The sequence below is a fragment of the Schistocerca nitens genome, chromosome 3 (genome assembly GCF_023898315.1).
Source record: "Schistocerca nitens isolate TAMUIC-IGC-003100 chromosome 3, iqSchNite1.1, whole genome shotgun sequence".
Taxonomy (NCBI): Eukaryota; Metazoa; Arthropoda; class Insecta; order Orthoptera; family Acrididae; genus Schistocerca; species Schistocerca nitens.
This window is the reverse complement of record NC_064616.1, coordinates 522,789,268-522,809,612: the sequence shown is the minus strand read 5'-3', so window position 1 is coordinate 522,809,612 and position 20,345 is coordinate 522,789,268. Positions and strand designations below refer to the sequence as shown.

Below are 20,345 nucleotides of genomic sequence, written 5' to 3'. Positions count from 1 at the left end.
AGTAGTTACCACCACTCCGACTCAAATTCAGTGCCATGTCATAACAGCAATATGAGATTTAGACCTAGGATCTGATAGGACGTCCCCTGTCCCAGTTTCCAACTCCACAGACAACGAAGATTTATTAAAATTTAAAGGAATGCAAGAGAACATAAATACAACCTGCAAATAGGGAAAGGAGGTGATCATGAAGAAGCTCATTACTCTGCAGTGTAAAGTGACACAATCTGTAGGCGCGATGGATTGCGCTGGAGTGCATGACTGTAGCATACAGTCTAGCCTAGATGCTACATTAGGTACTAACCAGAATCTGTCACAGACTAGCAACAGAAGTTGACAGTGTTGACTAGCATGTGGCACATGTGTCGAATCACATCTGCCCTTTAATGAAGACATGAGGTCAGTAGAGGAGCAGTGTTTGAACTCCAGTTACTTCTCAAAGCTCAGCAAATTTCAGGTATTTTGGGAGAATAATTGGAATTTGCACCCCAAAGCTTCCATAGAGCAATTTGATCATTCTGTTCCACCCACATGGCTGGTTCAATTCCAACTCAAATTTAATTGCAGATACCTCAAGGTGAAAGCCTCATCAAAAATATGATCAGCAGCACGAAGCTGTCAAATGTACAGTGAGTTTAAAAGAAAGATCCTCATGACATATTGATCACAGGAGGTACAATCTAGACTTGAAGGTAAGATTATGTTAGGGATAAACTTCACAAATTTGGGCATGTGCAGTCCAGTGACATATTTTGAAAGGCCTTCTCACAAAAATCAATTCCTTGACACCTTCTTCCCACATAAAGCTTACATCTAGCTCTGCTACAGTAAACTCCCACAGTTGTACCAGCAGACACTGGTTGGGAATTGTGGAGAGTATCAAGACGCTTTTAAGAGAAAATTGTTAAGGCTTTCGTGGCCACTTGTTGACAAACTGCTTATTTGCTTCTGTCTTGGGTTCTTCGGCCAATGTTTGTCTGATGATTTTACTGACGTTTCGCCAGCACGAGTGGCTGGCACTGTCAAAGCTTCACCCTCCATTGCCGGTGGTGAACTGGAGCTGAGCTCGCAGCTGCAGACTACACGTACCTGGTGCGCCAACGTCTGAGGGCTTCGCCACAGTCTTCTGCGGTGCGGTTCTCCTCTTGCTACCTGCAACAGTCGTTCACTGCAGTACGGATCCATCGCAGGTAGGAAAAGGAGAACTGCACCAGAAATGACTGCAGAGAAGCCCTCGGGCATTGGCGCGCCAGGTACATATAGTCTGCAGCCGCGAGCTCGGCTCCAGTTAACCACTAGCGATGGAGGGTGAAGCTTTGACAATGCCAGCCACTAGTGCTGGCGAAACATCAGTAAAATCATCAGATGAACGTCAGCTGAAGAATATGAGACAGAAGCAAATAAGCAGTTTGTCAGGCCTTTAAGACCTTACTACAATACATTGAGTACAACAGCAGCTAGTTATGCCGCAACACCAGTACAAAAAGTGCAGGGATGAATGATTCCAATCATAGTGAGGCCACCCTATCACAGAAACAATACTAGATGGGTGTCCGTTACTGCTTTTCACCACGTCAGATATTTTGCTTACAACCTAGCTTAATGATTTTGTTGACTGCATGAGTGTAGTGGTGCTGACAGTGCACTACATGCATTTTAGTAGTGCTCATCCGCAAGTTCTGTTTCAGAAGTTTTGGAGTCAAGAAATCTAAGCCAGCCTAAATTATATGCCAGAGTTATAAAGTATAAAATGATAAACCCAGCACAGCCCCAACTCGATGCTGAACATTCTGACAGCAATCATCCACAAGACAAGTACGTGATGGACTGGATCAACTGTCCACAACAGCATGCACACAGGATGAGTACGACTAACAGCTGATGTTCTTTCTCAGGAGAGATTTTCAATGTTTTACACGTGAGGTGAAAGTGTCTGGGCAAGATATATTGTGTTTGATGTGGGAATTTTGTTGTTGAATTGATAACTTGGGTATGCATATCGCACACTTGTAAAAGATATCTTACAGAAGCAGTAGCCAGAAGAAGGTATAAAGACAGAGATGATGAAGGAATTGATGAGACAGGTGATGACGTTAAGGGAGTACTGAAAAGAAATTTTTTAATTTGGTCACATAGCAGATGCCACTATAAAAATGACAATGATATGAGTAGTTGATTAGAAAACAACCACAAAGCAGGGAAAATGGTATTGTCTCATCCATATTTGCGTGGCATGAAGACAGCAGAGCACATGAAGTTGCACAGTGCTGTGTCATGAATATACTACAGATATCCGGTGTTGAGATACTGCTCTAGATTAGGTAACATCTACTTTGGGCACAGTTAAAGCATATGATTAACCACTAACCTGGAGTAAGTCATCTAATAATGAAGATGGATGGATGAATGTATGATAGAAGATGCTATTTTGTTTCCTCTCATGGTGAATGTTTCCTTGATTGTACAGAATCTATAGATTCCACTATTGTCTGCCAGTTCAGTGTTCAAAGGTCATGTCATTTTCTATCCTTTCTGTACAAACCTTTTGAGCAAGAAAGCCCATGTAAATCATTAATTCTTAGTCAACTGCAACTGAAGCATAGAAACTTGAAGCCCATTTTCATATTAGTTTGATATATAAATATTTAATTTTTGTGAGGCCAGCTGCTTATTAAACTATAATTTTGCGATGAAAAGTTTGAGCACCTAGGTTCAATTTAGTCACCCATAAGGTGCAGGAAATTGTGTTGTTTATTGTCTGAACACAATTACTGACACGTTTAGTAATCCAGGTATTGTTAGTGTACAGAGAGAGTAGGTGGAAACACAAAGGTACTCACATGTGCGGCTCCAGCGGTGGTGCGAAATGGGGCATCTGACACGGCCAGAGAGGTGTCGATATGTCTCAGCTGGGTCATAGATAGCTGGACGACAAAACAGCTGTCCTTCAAACACTGAGACCAAGTAAGTGCCTCAAAGATTGGTGGCACATGACTGACACAATGAGAGCCTATGGGCTACAACACTGTGGCAGCTCGTCTGGTGTCATGTCTATACAGCTGCGCAGGATGAATGAATAGGGACGACTGACACAGACAGCAGTTGGTAAAGGACAACCAACTGCTTCCAACAAGCCCTCTTGTCTAGTCAACAAACAGGTGTCACACAATACTTACTATGGGTCAACTGAGGTTATCTCAAGCCAATAAATTGTAGAAGTACATTTTCTCTTGTTTGTCGAGCACCAATATCGTGTAATTCGTCACGCATGATGACGAAGCACGCAACTATACAATCAGATTTGTTCTCAAAAGGGAATCTGACCTCAATTCCCAGTGTGCCTAGTGATACCATAGGTTAACACCACTATTTTTGTCGCCTCGTGAATTACAGTACCCCTATTCACATGCAGAGAAGAACAATCACTTGCCTGATTAAATGTGACATCCTACAAGCACACTCATTTTCTGCCACAAGGCAATTACCTCAGTAACCTAATCACTAACTTGCACTCAAGTCTGTGCTGCAACACTGTAGGTAAAAATCAAGAAATGATGTACGGTCATCCCACATGCCACCTCACCAGGTGTAACCACTCAGATGACCTCCACAAATTGCAATCTGCCACAAACTTTTGATTGAATATTCTTCACAATAACGATCCATTTGCAATGTGAATGCAGAGCAATATTACAATCTTTATATCACATGCTGCTGCTAAGTTATTGTCATATCTGGAAGTCGCAGTGAGGCATATTGTGTTTCCTCCGATCTCACAGAGAGGTGTAAAGGTTTGTTTTCCTACTCATTTGTGATGTATTTTTCTGCAGACATTTGAAATTTTTTTATTATTATTATGTACAATGGGCTCAGCATGTTTTGTCATGGCATCAGTCTATACTATTTATTGTTTCTTAATTTTGTTCTTGGTCACACATAAACACACATGCACAGTGACACATACTACTGTGGTTTTTGATGTTTTTTTGTATATGTGTTCTGTTCAAAACACACATTTAAACACATATACATGATGATTCTTGTACAAAGTAACATGTCACAAAGAGTTGCATGAGCTTTATACTGATGAGTTTTAAAAAATGCTGCAATCGCACGTCATATTTTATAAAGTTTCACACTTTATGGTCGTACAATCTTGTTTGAATATGCACATCTATTGTCAAGCGTGTCTTTCCTTTTCTGAGAAAATTAATCATTTTTCTTACTCATTTACATCTGCGGTAGAGGTTGGTGTTTAACTTATATGAATGTGTGGCAAACTGAAGCCAATTTTTTCTATTTTAGATTAATTTCTCTAAGGTATTTAGCTTAAGTGTGTTTGTGGGTATCATGTAATAATGAATAGGAATACTGCAGAGGCACAACAGATTCTACACATTCACTCTTCTCCTCTTTCAGTTTTTCTACTATGATTCTTACATTTTCGCTATCTGTTGGGTTGTGAAAAATTTTCTGGGAAAAATCCCACCATATTTCTTGGTGAAACCTCTACTTGCGTCAATTTTAAATGTGACACAAGGCTGATGTGAGGCAGCAGCCTGTTCCAGGCCTTACCTCACATATATCCTGCTTTGCATAACGGATTAGCACATCAAACATTGATGTCTTCATTTTTCTTTCCAAATTGTTCTGTGTTTAACATGCATGACACTCAATTGTAAAGATTTAACTCACGAGTGGTTAAGCCACAGCTGCTAGTAATGGAGATGGGTGATCATACTGGATTTTGGTATTGAGCTCACTTCCGGTTACATTCAGATTTCGCTGTTCAAGTCTTGACTCAGCATATGGTACCTCCTATAACTGTTGAACAGCAACCTTCCCACACACTGCAGAACGACATAGTCAAGCCTCATTTTTCCTAGTACCTGGGTTCCCAAGAGGACAGCTCTGTGGCAAACAGCAGCCCAGAGATCATTCAGTGGCTGTGTATGGTCAATGGGAGATGGACCAGAAGATGCTCAGGTGAGCTTTGCAGATAACAGCATCTGGTACCTCATGAGTGGTCAGGCTGAGACCAGGCCTTCATTAAAAGCCATCAGCGAGTGCTTTTGGCCACCCACAGTGAAACTGCCTGCTATGTTTGCACTCGTTGCACTGTCTTCATATGCCAGAAATACTGACACATATGCATTTCGAAAGCCTTCTCAGCACTCCTTCTGTTCAAACGAGCCATGTAGTCTTCCTTAAATATGCAGAATTTCCCATTGTGGAGAACCAGCTTTGGGAATCTTTGCCTGGTCCCTGCTGGTCAGTGAATCTAAGGGGTTCCATTGGCTAATGCACGTTAAATTATTCTGTTCCTATTTCTAAGTTTGGGATTGTCAGTTCACTTAGGCTGTTTTGCTGATTGGTAGCAGAGCGGTTTTTGGAAGTGCTGTTCTGAGGTGAGATGGAAGGGCTTGCGTGCCAGAGTGAGGGGAGTCAGGCTGGTGGTAACTGAGTGAAGGAGATGTTTGGACTTCGGCCTTCTACCAAGTCATTCTGGAGCTATACTTTAGCTTTTTTGTGACTTTGAGATTATTCAGCTGTGTTAGTATCAACAACATGATGCTTTTTATTCATGCAATCAACTTGCTACTATCAGCGGCATTCTTCATTAGCTGCTCTCATGTCTCAGTGGTCAGCACCACCACCTCTAATGATCTTGCAACTCCTTGCTTCCGAATTTAATTCCAGTAGGATACTCTGTTGAGGTCATGTTAATTTGATTCTTTATGTACCATAATTGAAATTATTATTTGTTTGTCTGTAAATTGTTATGCGGCCACCATTTGAATCAACTTGTCCAATGTACTGGTGGTGGCGACCCTTTGTAATTAATTACTGAATATACATCTTGATAAAGAAACCCATATTTCAATAGCTCTTGTGCTTCGAATCTGTTCATAAAGTTTTTCTAATTTATCTTGTTTCTTCTTTAAAAATAAAAATAAAAAGTTAACTGATCCAACTCTTTCATTTAGTAGCCACTAGAGGTCTGCATTATCTCCGATTTTTACCGGCGAGTCCCGCTCGCCCCTCTGGCTCTCGGGAGTACGCGGCCGAGCGTCCTCTTCCGCCGGCTGTGGGCAGCCGATCGCCAGCGCTCGACCGAGTGCGGCAAACGCTCGGCCGGTCGCCAGTAACCGGTGCACTCAGTGCCAGCGAGTGGCGCTTCGTCACACTCCTTGAGATCAGAGGCCACCGCTTCACATTAACCACTCACTTATTTCTTGTCTTTCGTTGTTTACTACCAGTTCTATGACCTAAATAATGCACTCGTATATGTTATATTTGATGTTTGTTAATATGTTGCAGACTACTGGAGTTTCGCCCTTGAGGTTATCATGTATTCCAGTAATTTTAACGTTAAAAACTTTAATGTCTGTATTTAGTATTTTGTTCCGTTCTGTAAACAAACGGGAACACAGTAGTCTAATTATGGACTATGTGTAGCCTATCTCCAAACTCGACTACATATACGTTGTACTAATATTGAATGCAGGATCGGGAAGGAATGACGGAGTTAAAAGTAATACTCACGAAATTTTGTTGCAAAATGTTAATTTCTGAACAAATTATGACCTGTAAATAACGTTACAAGTGAATCAGGACTATACAATTCGTTTGTCGTCATTGGTGCTCCCTGATACACAGGCGTCATTTGTGTTCCTGGAGCTATTACTACAGCTGGCGGTTTGAACTTCTTCCTGTGAAGTCAATGAAAGTGGAATCATACATTTATAGAGTTCCAGGAATGTTTCCTTCCTTGTGATTATGTGGTATGTTGTGAATACTTATGTAATTGTGATGGATCAATGAGAGATGATCCACCTTGTCTGATTCCAGGCACGATCTTTTGCTGGACAGCAGGTGACCGGCCTGGCTAAAATTTTTCTCGCTGGCAGCACTAGTTGCAGGAATACAGAGAACTCTTCTGGCTACTACCGACAGCCTTGGAAATAACCCCGCGTGCGTTTTCCACCACTGAAAAATTTGTCCTTCGACACAGCTACAGTCGGATTTGGAGAGCGAAAGGAACTTATCGAGTTCATTGGTAGTAACTGTGTGTCCATGTTCGTCGTCCTCATCCGAACTCCAGTCCATCCTGGACTTTTTCATGCGAAGAACTTGGTCACTGTTTGCTTGAATGGACTCTAAACTTGAATGAAAACATCCGTAAGATATTCCTGCCGGCCGCGGTGGTCTCGCGGTTCTAGGCGCGCAGTCCGGAACCGCGCGACTGCTACGGTCGCAGGTTCGAATCCTGCCTCGGGCATGGATGTGTGTGATGTCCTTAGGTTAGTTAGGTTTAACTAGTTCTAAGTTCTAGGGGACTGATGACCTAAGATGTTAAGTCCCATAGTGCTCAGAGCCATTTGAACCATTTTTTTATACACCGTAGTTAGAATTACTGGTTACTAAACGACTATATTTACGGTGACATTTTATATATATCGCACAAATTACATCAAAACGCATTGTGGAATGTTTAAGCTGCGAAACCTTTCCCAAATATCACATTGTAGACGTAATAAATGTTGATCTAACGAAAGATGGCAGATTAGACAAACAAACATTCGTTTACTAATTGGTTTCAGTGAATGAACCTTACCATTTACGGGCAGTTCCGAGTACAATCGTTGAATTTCAGCATACGCGGCTTGCTTTTCGTCTGCTTTGAGTTTCTTCAAATGACGCCGTGATGGCCATAGAACCGTGGCAACCTAATGAATAGCCTCAATTTTGCACTTCTCTGTGATGAAGTATGCTGCTCTCCTTTTTATTTTCGCCATGAGATGAAAAGGAAACCCAATATACATAACTGCACTCTGATAATTCAACAGTTGTATAAAAGGATCGTAACCTGTAGAAAGTGTTCTTACCTCGTTGTCACAGTCTATTGGTTCACAATGATGTGACAGACTCTTGTACCACGGCAGCACACGTTCCAGCGTTGTTATCTTTGCAGTTTCCAAATCCGAACTCGCTTCTTTAAAGCGGGTTAGAAAAGCGACAACGTCTCGTACGCACCCTTCTTGGAAGGTTTCTAAGAGTGTCGATTGCCCCCGGGATTCTAGTAGATCTCGAATATCGTCGATTTGATTTATGACGCAATTGAGCATTAACAGTAAACTGTTCCACCGAGTTACAGCTTCTTGCTTCACTGAGTGCCGCAGACGCCCCGAGTGACCCGATCTCTTCAAATAGCCTACTATAGCTCTTGCTCATAGTAGACACGACAGGATTTCAGGGGCTTCGTCTTCCAAAAACATCTCTTGAAATGTGAGACGAAGCGCAGTCATCAAGCAATTATCAAAGCAAGGCAAACGGTCGTAAGATACAAGTGCCTTCTTCATATTAGCTCCTCGGTCGGTGACAAAGTAACATTTCGTAAGATCATTCTTGTTAATTCCTAACTTAAGCATCCGCTCTTCGATTTCGTGCTGCGTGTTCTCTCCTGTCTTAGGTACGTCCGAAAACTCGGTTGTTATCAAAACAAGCGTTTCTAGCTGCCACTCATCATTCACATAATGCGATGTCACAGTCAAAAAATTTCTCTTCTTGTAATTATCAGACCACAGATCAGCGTCTAAAGCGCATATTTTGTTCTTTAAGGCACATATTATCTTGAGCACCATTGTCACCCGTATTTTGTCTGCCTTTTCTTTAATATGCCGCGATACAGTGGTAGGGTGCGGAAGAACATCTTCCATACTGACTTTGTCGTAAGTGGCGCCAACATTGATGAGCTCCTGCGAATAATTCTTGAAGCCAATCTTATTACAAGTATTTAACGGTAGCAAATCTATTCCACTCATATCGACCAACCTATCAACAACTACTTTCTTTATGCTACTTGGTACTGCAAGTGGCTGGTGGACTTCTGCTCCTCATTTACTTTTGCAGTGCCGAATCATGGCTGTTGTGCTTAACTGGTACGAAAGTATGGTATCACATGTGGTACATTGCACGAAACCAGCAGAAGCCTGCGTAACAGGATCCACTACAAGTGAAAACGATTTCCAAGCTTCCCTTTTCGCCCCCTCTTCCGACATGTCTTTCTTCTTCAGGACTAATGAGCCGCTCCTAATTCTCTCCATAATACTTCTCTTCGTTTCATGAATGGAACGTTTACGACCTATACTTGGTTTATCCATAACGCTGTTTGCGCTGCTCAAAGCCAGGTCGCCAACTGCGATTACACACGGTTTCTAATGCGATTCGGCACTGTAGAGCGCGCGGCGGTTGTACTGTCACCGGCCGAGATTGTGAGTACGCTCGAGCGCCCGGCAGTGCTCGACAGTCCAACCGACAACCGAGAGGTGGAGGACAACCGGCCACATGGCGCATTAGACGGCCACAGCCGTATCGCAGCGTGGGCCTTTCCCAGCCGTCGAGCAGCGGCACGAAACGGGAAATGCTCGAGCGGTTGTTTTCATCGAAATGCAGAGCTCTAGTAGCCACCCTACATATTGACTGCCTGCATCCTCTAACCATTAGCTAGTGGACGAGGATGCCTGATAGTTTCAGGTATTTAATTTCAGACTTTCTTATGCACAAGAATCAGTATACCCCTATAATCTATGTGCTCTAGGGATGTATTTAATCATCTTTCACAGGATTAGTTATGATAAATTAGCATAATTTGGTCATTTGCATAGCCACAGCAAATTCGTTGAGGCAGTGTCTGTGCTCACAGAACACTGACTTCTGGCAAAACTTCCTCACAGATAAAAGTTGTGTGCCTAGACAACTCTCTACCAATAGAAAATTGCTCATGGCCTTACTTTTTCTAATGTAGGAGAGGCACTGGCACACTGAAATTTGGACTCAGGTTATGAGGCAGAGCTCTGCCTGTGAAACATAAAGAAATAGATTTGAGCCTTAATTCCACGCCCGCATCTCGTGGTCGTGCGGTAGCGTTCTCGCTTCCCACGCCCGGGTTCCCGGGTTCGATTCCCGGCGGGGTCAGGGATTTTCTCTGCTTCGTGATGGCTGGGTGTTGTGTGCTGTCCTTAGGTTAGTTAGGTTTAAGTAGTTCTAAGTTCTAGGGGACTGATGACCATAGATGTTAAGTCCCATAGTGCTCAGAGCCATTTGAACCATTTTGAGCCTTAATTCCACACACACTTTTAGCCTGTGAGGAAAGTTCACAATTGCCTGAACGCATCTGGAAGTTTCATTCTAAACAGCAAGTGTTCTTCATGATGATAGTTTCTCTGATATAATAGGAATGGATTTTGTATTACAACTTTATTTCATAACAAATGGATTAATAGACAGCAAGTGTTCTTCATGATGATAGTTTCTCTGATATAACAGGAATGGATTTTGTATTACAACTTTATTTCATAACAAATGGATTAATAGACAAATAAGAATGCAATATTCTATCAAAAAGGATCTTCAATACATGTTCTAGAATCATATCCTCAATAAAACAACAGTAAACAAACATTTAAAAAGTAATATCTGTTCAAAACCAAGTGAAATTCAATTTACATACACAGACAGAAATTCAGAGGTTTACCCTGAATTGATAATTTCCAAAATCTTTATCTTATTCCTTAGGCATCAGACATTATCATCATACAAGTTGAGTGCTTTAGCGCCAATTACAAAGTTTCATCATCAGTAGTCTCAATTTTATCTGATGGAACATTGTTTATTTCAGTATTATCATTTATGATGCAATTATTTTTAGTGTTTCTTTTAACTGACTTTCCTGATTTCTTTTTAGAACTGGAACTTTCCCCTTTTCCAGGAAGTTGTTTTATTCTGACTTTTTTAGTAAGAGAGTTCTTTGGGATACGATCAGTGTAGTTAGTAATAATATAAACTGGTTGCTGAGGAAGCGCTTCATACGATGACCCTGGTACACTATTTCTTCCTCTGGGATTAAATATCTGCAACAATGAAATGAATATAATAATGTAAGAAACAATTTTTATAGTTAATTAAGCTTAAGCTTACCAATTCTTTGTATTAAAACAAAATTTTACAAAAACCCAGACATTAGCTCATTAAAATGGAACACATATTCCATCTGCATTTGTTCACTTTTGTAATTATAAAACAAGTAATTAATGCATTACACTATTCATGAAGAATAAATTAGAGAGATCACACAACTAAAATGAACTGACAATATAAGACAAGACAAACTAACATAAATAAGAATTATGAGCAAGTTAAATGGCTACAGAAGTGTTACGATGAACCAAATAATACTTATAAAGATTATACACTGAAGTGCCAAAGAAACTGGTATAGGCATGCATATTCAAATACACAGATATGAAAACAAGCAGAATATGGCACTGCGGTGGGCAATGCCTATATAAGACAACAAGTGTCTGGCGAAGTTGTTAGATCAGTTACTGTTGCTACAATGGCAGGTTATGAAGATTTAAGTGAGTTTGGGCGTGGTGTTACAGTCACCACAATGGTGATGGGACACAGCATCTCCTATTAAGTGCAGATTTTTCTGTATGACCATTTCGTGAGTGTACTGCGAATATCAGGAATCTGGTAAAACATCAAATCTCTGACATCACTGTGGCCGGAAAAAGATGCTACAAGAATGTGACCAACGACAACCGAAGAGAATCATTCTACGTGACAGAAGTGCAACCCTTCTGCAAATTGCTGCAGATTTCAATGCTGGGCCATCAACAAGAGTCAGTGTGCAAACCATTCAACAAAACATCATCGATATGGGCTTTTGGAGCCGAAGGCTCACATTTGTACCCTTGATGGCACCACGACACAAAGATTTATGCCTGGTCTTGGCCCGGCAACACCGACATTGGACTGCTGATGACTGGAAACATGTTACCTGGTCAGATGAGTCTTGCTCCAAATTGTATTGAGCGGATGGATCTGTACAGGTATGGAGACAACCTCATGAATCCACGGACCCTGCATGTCAGCAGGGAACTGCTCAAGTTGGTGGGGGCTCTGTAATGGTGTGGGGTGTGTGAAGTTGGAGTGACATGGGACCCCTGCTATGTCTAGATATGACTGTCAGGTGATACACACAAAAGCATCCTGTCTGAGCACCTGCATCCATTCATGTCCATTGTGCATTCCGATGCACTTGGGCAATTCCAGCAGGACAATGTGACACCCCATACATCCAGAATTGCTACAGAGTGGCTCCAGGAACACTCTCCTGAGTTTAAACACTTCCACTGGCCATCAAAATCCCCAGCCATGAACATTATTGAGCATATCTGGGATGCCTTTCAACGTGTTGATCAGAAGAGATCTCCACCCCCTGATACTCCTACGGATTTATAGAAAGCCCTGCAGGACTCATGTTGTCAATTCCCTCAAGCATTACTTCAGATATTAGTCGAGTCCATGCCACGTTGTGTTGTGGTACTTCTGCCTACTCGCGGGGGCCCGATACGATATTAGGCAGGTGTACAAGTTTCTTTGGCTCTTCAGTGTCATATACACATGCATGGTGTTCATGAAATGTATTTTCATTTGCGAATATGAAAAACCACCAGCTGTGTAATGGAATGATGACAATGAAAATTTGTGCTGGATCAGGATTTGTAGGCAGATTTCCCACTTATCGCCAGGGGTCACCTTACTATTAGGCTATCCCAATACACTCCACAGCCAGACCCAAACTGCCATACATTGTCAACAACGTGTCTACAGCTTGCACTCATAAATTCATTATGTATATTCCTGTACAAGGAAACACTTTAATTATAAATTGCTTGCCAAGGGTCAGCAAATAAATATGATATTGCAGTGCCCGTGTTGTTCAGAATTATGATGCAATGTTGAAACTTCCTGGCAGATTAAAACTGTGTGCCAGACCGAGACTCAAACTCGGGACCTTTGCCTTTCGCGGGCAAGTGCTCTACCAACTGCCAACTGAGCTACCCAAGCACGACTCACACCCCATCCTCACAGCTGTACTTACTGCCAGTACCTCGTCTCCTATCTTCCAAACTTTCCAGAAGCTCTCCTGCGAACCTTGCAGAACTAGCACTCCTGAAAGAAAGGATATTGCGGAGACATGGCTTAGCCACAGCCTGGGAGATGTTTCCAGAATGAGATTTTCACTCTGCAGTGGAGTGTGCACTGATATGAAACTTCCTGGCAGATTAAACTGTGTGCCGGACCGAGACTCGAACTCAGGACTTCATATCAGAAAGTCAGTTCTATCTGCGAGTGAAACAGGAAAGCAAACATCTAGTAGTGGCGATGGCTTTTAGAATATGTATGTAGATATAGATGTAGATCTCAGGGTCCTTACTTTATATCAGTGACATTTCATCTGTAACATTACCAGATGCCAAGTTTGTTTTGTTTGCTGATGGCATGAACATCACAATAAGAGCCAATCATGTACAATCTTAAAAAGATCGGCTAGTGAAACTGACATCAATAAACAGTTCCTACCAATTCTTTGTCACAAAATTTTGAAAAAAGAAAAACCACACACAAATGTAGTTTAGAACTTGTAATAGTTTCCCTTCAGTCTATGCTTAAAATATAATGACAAAGAGAGAGAAGAAGATGACAGTGTTAATGTCTTGGGCTTACAGCTTGATAATAGATTCAACTGGGAAAAGCGTACCACAGAACTGCTGAAGCATCTGAATAAAATTCCATTTGCAGTGTGAATGTTATCAAACATAAGGTAATATAAAAATAAACAAGCTAGCATACTATGCTTACCTTCATTCCATAATGTCATACGAGATTATTTTTGAGGTAACTCATCAAGCCAAGTTAAAGTTTTCCATGTCCAATCAATACTAGAAATAAGACTAGTCTTCACAAAGATTTAAAGTCACTTGCTTTGTTCCAAAAAGTTGTCTGTTATTCAGGAACACACATTTCCAATAATTTGCCAGCAACCGTAAAAATTTTAAGCCTTAAGGATTTATTGGCGGCCAGTTCCTACTCCAATGATGAATTTCTAATTAGAAACAACTAATGTGTGTATGTTACTAATAATACCAAATAATGAGAGTATTAGTACAATCTGATTTCTGTACAAGTGTTGTAAAATGATTTTTCTACCTGATGAATATTTATATTTCAAGAATTATCAAATGCACCTCACTGTACTGAACATTTACATGTTTTGTGAGTGTTAATTATTACCATTTAGATTAAAATATGGTTAAGATTTTTTAAAATTTATTCCACATCCATGAGGACCATTCCACTTGGGATTTGTGGAAGGTACGTTAGCATATTTGCTTTTCTTTTTAAATATTTATTGGGTATTCCTGCTTTTTCTGACATGTTCTACAGTCTAGAGGATCTCCTCATTCTGGACCTATTGGAACGAGAAGTACATGTAATTTAATCTCATCTAGTCTAATCTATATGGTTAAAGATTCCTATTACTCCGACACAAGTGTTTTGATCAGCAATATCTTTCATACACAGATGATACTTATCCATTATCCTACCGATAAATCAAAATCTGTCAAATGCCTTACATACACCAGAGTCTATGTCAGTGGTTCCCAACCTTTTTGATACTGTTACCTCTGAACAAAATCATACAGAAACCAATACCCCAACAGAGTTTAGTATCTAACTAAAGTTTAAAATGGAAAAAAACTTGCTTCAACATTTCTATTCTTAAAATTACATAAAAATAAATAGTATTTCATTAACATTCAACAAATAAAACTCACATGTTTTTGTATGTGTTATATTAAATCAAAATATAACGAAGGTCAATAAGATGATTGGTACTGCTTATTTCTAACAATATTTTTTATATTTGCTTTGGTCTTGGCCAGTGCAAATCGTAAATCGTGTTCCAGGTTCATTTGGACCCTTGCTTTTGTTTTCATTGCCACCACATTCACAAATCCACTTTTGCACGTACAAGTTGTGGTGAATGAAATCAATATTCTTAAAACTTTTTCTGATAATAATGAACACTTGTCACTAATCTTTCTCCACAATATTGCTAATTCTGTTTTAGAGAAATCCACTTTCCATGTGTTGCCTCCACATAGCCCCATACATTGTGTTCTGGGTTGAACTTCACTACCCAAAAATATTCCTTGATTTATTACATGTTAATTGTCTCATTCAGAAAAACAATTAATGACAGGATTTACTACTGACAATAAAAAATGACTTCACTGCTGCTGGTGTTGAGGATCACTATCAGTTCTGGTAACATCAAAACGTGTTAGCTTCAGCCCTGCATTGGTAAAGCTCCAATCTGTGAAGAAAACTGACAACTTCATCTTGTGCTGTCAAAATATTCATCATATTTACTTGCAAACTGAGGTTATGTATATTTATTCCTACAAAGAAATCCACAAAATATGCCACTTTGGAAGTCAATGTATTGTGTGTTTTCTTTTGGTATGGAAAAGAAATGGTTACTGGCAATGTGTCATGAATGGTGTGTGCTGCAAAACAATTGAAAAAGAGAGCAATATGTAAACTTTGGTGACAATTGTTGATATACTTTGGATATCTTGAATAGATATGTCAAATTAATAAAAGAATCTAGTTGCCAGAAAGGGCAAAGTTGTTGTCAGCCTCTCTGTGAGATATTACAATTGTACAAATTGTGTTCATTATTTATGGTTCAGATACAACACATGTTCAGAGTGTTCAACTGACATTTGGTAACCCTTCTGAACTGTGTATTCTCACCAGTATGCAGTTCACAGGAAAGACTGTTTTTGCTATGCACTGCGTCACTGTTTAGCAATGATTTCAGCCACTAATGATGGCTTTTTCCTTAAATAAAAAATGATGGTACAGCATAATAAATGCTGCATTTGCTGTCTTGACTTGCTCCAGCTGCAAGCCTGCATTCACTCAAACTCACCGCTATTCACAGTGTATCTCTGCAAAGCTCTGCATGGTGTGATGCAGTCCCATCCAAACTGAGAGTGCAAAAATGCTCTGCCTCTGGGACGCACCTTCATATAGTAAGATATTATTTGTTTGGACACTTTGAAATTATACACAAGACTGGTAAACTATTTTCCACTGGCTATAAAGAGATATAAGTGTTTTACAATCATAAATATTTATTTTGATATGACAGCTGCATTTTGTCCACACCAACATATAGCTTAAAGTGCACCAGCTGAAAAGTAGTGGCAGTGTATAAACATTTGGTGGAGTCCTGAGCTTAAAGAAGGAAACAGAGTTGGGCACAAATTTTCTTGATGCCTCAAAAAAATTAAGGGTGGAAAATTTCTTGCAGATGACAACAGAAGATTTTGTAAGACTTCTGGAGATGGTTTGGGGGACGAATTTAAAAAAAAGATGACAATTTTAGATTGCCAATTTTTGCTTCCTTCAGATTAGTAATCACACTCTGCAAATTCTTCAAACAATGGGCTGTGAGTTACTTAACTTCAAACTTCAAGGAATTGTGGTAATTAGTCTGAACAATGAATCAGTGCATACTAAGCTTTACTAGAGGAATGTTGTCACATGCTACATGTCTAGAACAGGCATGTTCAGGAGGTGACTTGGCAAGTACAAGAGCAATGATAAAATGCATTACAAATTGTGTGCTCTCTTTTGCGATATGACCAGATGTCAACCTATGTGTGCAATTTTTATTCTGCAGTGAAACGGACGGCTTGAAGCACATGCTGAATTCAGTTCTGTCTTTACTGTGAAGTAATTTTTAGTCTGTAACTGTGTACATCCTTTATAGTGACGTTTTCATGATCACTGCTCAGTGGCACCACAATTACAAACAATAAAAAAACTGACACACCTACTTATATCTTACTTATTCAGCTATTTATGTTCAATACTATATGAAAGATAGTGCTGTAAATTAGCAATTGCTTAACCAGTAGTTGGTACTTGAACAAGAAAAATTCATTCAACTCTTCTTGAGACTCTTCTTAACAATCCAAAACACACTGAGAAAGTAGTGAAATGGGAAGCAGCAATAATGGATTCACTTCACATGTCTGTCAACTTGGATGGCAAGCAAACAACTGACTAACAAAAGCAGAGCAATGAGCAAGCCAATAACTAGGTGGAACCAACAATGAGCATACCACACCAAGGAAGTGGCCGGCTGCATCTAACTGTCATCGCCAACTGCATGCGGATTTCAAATAATGTAATTAATGCATTCGCTGTGGCTGCTGCCTTGTCATGTCATGCATTAATGCTTATATCTCACAATTTTAGAATTAGTTACCTACCTAAAATTATTAGTCTAATGAGATAGGGATGGATGGATGGATTGAAGAGGTTAAAGGAATCAAACTATGAGGTCATCAGTCCCTTAATCCTTTGTGTTTCAAGATGGGAACAGTCCCCAGAGAGGAAGTACACAAAGACAAATCCAAATGGAATTGACTGTGTCCAAGAATCAAGAAAGCCAAGAGATAGCAGCAAGTAGAAATGAAACGGGTAAAAGGGTGAAGGTGGAAGAGTTTCCCCATCCATGAAGCAGCTGGAGGTCCCCAGAAGACATTATATGACTGGAAACAGATCCTTTGCATCCAACTGGTGCTTCCACACCCTCTATTACTACAAGAATACTAGCTACACAGACAAGATAAAATCTCAGGAAACAGAACAATGATGATGAGTCTGTCAACTAGTGACACATGCATGAAATAAGAATTAAAATGGCAGGAAAGGCAGCAACCAGGTCAGACCACTGAGCAAAGGCACCATGTGCCTCTCAGATCAGAGCAGGCAATGGGGTACCCACCCCTCAAATCATTCAATCGGCCAACGAGGCTAATGTGCCCTGGATCAAAGAGATGAGTAAAAACCACTTTCACAGGTAAAATGTAAAACCAAACCAGCTGCTTTGGCATTGTCCTCTAGCAACTGATGCAGTGTGTCAGCAGTTTAGGGTTTCGCTGTAAGGTTGCCAAATTAGGGCAATCCAGTAGGATGTGGGTCGCTGTGAGTTGGGCACCACACCGACAGTAGGGTTGATCCTCACACTGAAGGATGGGGCCATGGGTGAGCCAAGTATGGCACATGCAAGGCTCGCAGACGACAGTAGATTCCCTCTGAGAAGCATGAAGGGAAGACTGCCACATGGTCATGGTCTCCTTTATGGTTTGCAGTTTATTCAGAGAAATCAGAGCAAACTAATCCACATTACAGGCCTCCAACAATTGTTGGCATAGAGTCAACCAAAGATCTGGTTCCAGTACTGCCACCTCTAAAGTCAGCATCCTGGCAGACAACTTGGCCAACCAGTCACCACGTTCATTCCCTGGGAGCTCACTGTGATCAGAGGTCCATACAGGATGACTCACCATTCAGTGTGGTGGTGGTCATACAGGAGGTCCTGGTTAGTGACAATCAATGGGTGTCGACAGCTTAAAGATTACGGAAGGAGTCACTGCCAATTAAGAACAACTACCCAGTGCAGGAACAAAGGTGACTGAGGGCTCAAGTAATGGTCACCAATTCTGCACTGAATATACTGCATCCATTCAGAAGGGAGTGTAGTTTGCTGCATCTTGCATGTGCCTACAATGGGGGTGCTCACAGTTTCTCACTGCCATGAGGAGACAGTGGAGAAAGATGGAGTTCAGAGCAGAGACTGTATATGACCTGCAATTGTGTCTCCAGGCCTTGGCTTCTGTTGTGGGAGGTAGATATCCCTACCAGGAAATAGGACACAGTAGTTTGGATGCTCATGGAAGCAGCAAATGTGTACTACATAGCTGAGCAACAGTTGTTGGTGTTTGATCTGTAGGAGAGGGATGCCAGCCTCCATGAGTTGGCTGTTCACAAGGCTGGTGAGAAAGACACCTACTGCAAGTAAGACCTCCCAATGGTGTATCAGGTCTAACATCTGCAATGTTAAAGGTGATGCTGAGCCATATGCCAAGCTCCTATAATCAAGACACAACAGGATCATAGCTTTGTTGAGCCACAAAAGTGTAGAGTGATCTGCATCCCAGATGGTGTTACCAAGACAGTGAAGAGTATTAAGGTGTGAGCAGCATGTTTGTTTTGACCTGAATGCTGGTTAAGTTGGCGAAGACAGGGAAGCCACTTCAACTGCTCATCAAAGACAAATCCCAAAAAACTATAAGACTTCGCCACACTGAACATTTGGTCTTCGAGGTAGAGTTTGGGTTGGGGATGAGCAGTATGACAGTGACAGAATTGCATGACACATGTCTTGGTGGTGGAAAACTGGAAGCCATGGGTGATAGCTCCGGACTGTGCCTTGTGTACGACATCCTGCAGTCAACGTTCAGCAACACCCACAATTGAGGAGCAATAGTACATGCAAAAGTCATCAGCATACAGGGAGGGTGACACTGTAGACCCCACAGTGGCAACTAGAAAAAGGTGCTCTCTCAATACAGATTCCTGTAGAACCCCATTCTATTGTATATGGGAACTACCTCTAGTAAGCAGAACCGAACGAGACTGGAGTGCACCAGCTGACGGGGTGACAGCGTCAACGGGGAATCTCTGGTAAAACACAGACACACACAACAGGGACAATTGACCACAAAGAGAGCATACAAATCCATCAGCAACCAAAACAACGATGACTAGAGATATGATCATGTGCACTGTCAGAACATGACTGTGGTCTGAGGCCCTGTGTTACTGGCTTTATAGAACCCCTGTGAGTGCTGATGGATAGGCGCAGCAAGTATGGCCCAAGCATAGCACTGTGGTAATGGCAGCAGCACTCGCAGATTATATGGGCATCACCTAGTGGCTGTTGTCTATGTCCATGCCTTTTTGCGGGCTGTCAAAATTGTTGGGCTGGGATACCAGAGTACCATGGAAAGCACCAACTTGAGCCCAGACAGTACAGTGAGATGAAAAGTTCCTGATAAAAATTTCATGGAGGGTAGCGAGGTTGTAGTAACATCATATAGTGTCATACATCCTACACAAGTCAAAGAAGACAGCAATAAGATGTTGATGTCGAGCAAAAGCTGACTGAATAGCAAATTTGAGGCAGACCAAATTGTCAGTGGAAGAACAGCCTTAGCGAAAACCGCCCTGGGACAGAACCAAAAGACCCAAGACTCAAGATACCAACACAGCTGTTGGATCACCATATGTTTGAGCAACTTGCAGAGAACATTAGTGAGGCTAATTGGGTAACAGCTGTCCATATCAAGGGGATGTTTACCCAGTATCAGTACTGGGACAATCACACTTTCTCACCATTGAGACAGAAACCCAACCAGATATGATTGACAATGGCAAAGATGTGTTGGAAATCCACTGATATGGGTTTGAGGATTTGTCCATAGAGATGAGTCAGGGCAAACAGCTAGGGCAGTGAGGAATTCCCACTCACTGAATGGAGTATTATAAGGTTCTAGGTGGTGTGT

At 41.1% G+C, this 20,345-nt stretch overlaps 1 protein-coding gene across 1 annotated transcript in view; it reads right to left on the bottom strand.

Moving 5' to 3' along the window:
* Positions 1–10,354: 10,354 nt before the first annotated feature.
* Positions 10,355–20,345, bottom strand: part of LOC126249317 (uncharacterized) — a 118,990-nt gene continuing 108,999 nt past the window's right edge. The window contains exon 9 of the mRNA XM_049950971.1: positions 10,355–10,913. Coding sequence (XP_049806928.1) covers positions 10,623–10,913 — 291 coding nt within the window. The 3' untranslated portion in view covers positions 10,355–10,622. The remainder of the gene's footprint in view (positions 10,914–20,345) is intronic.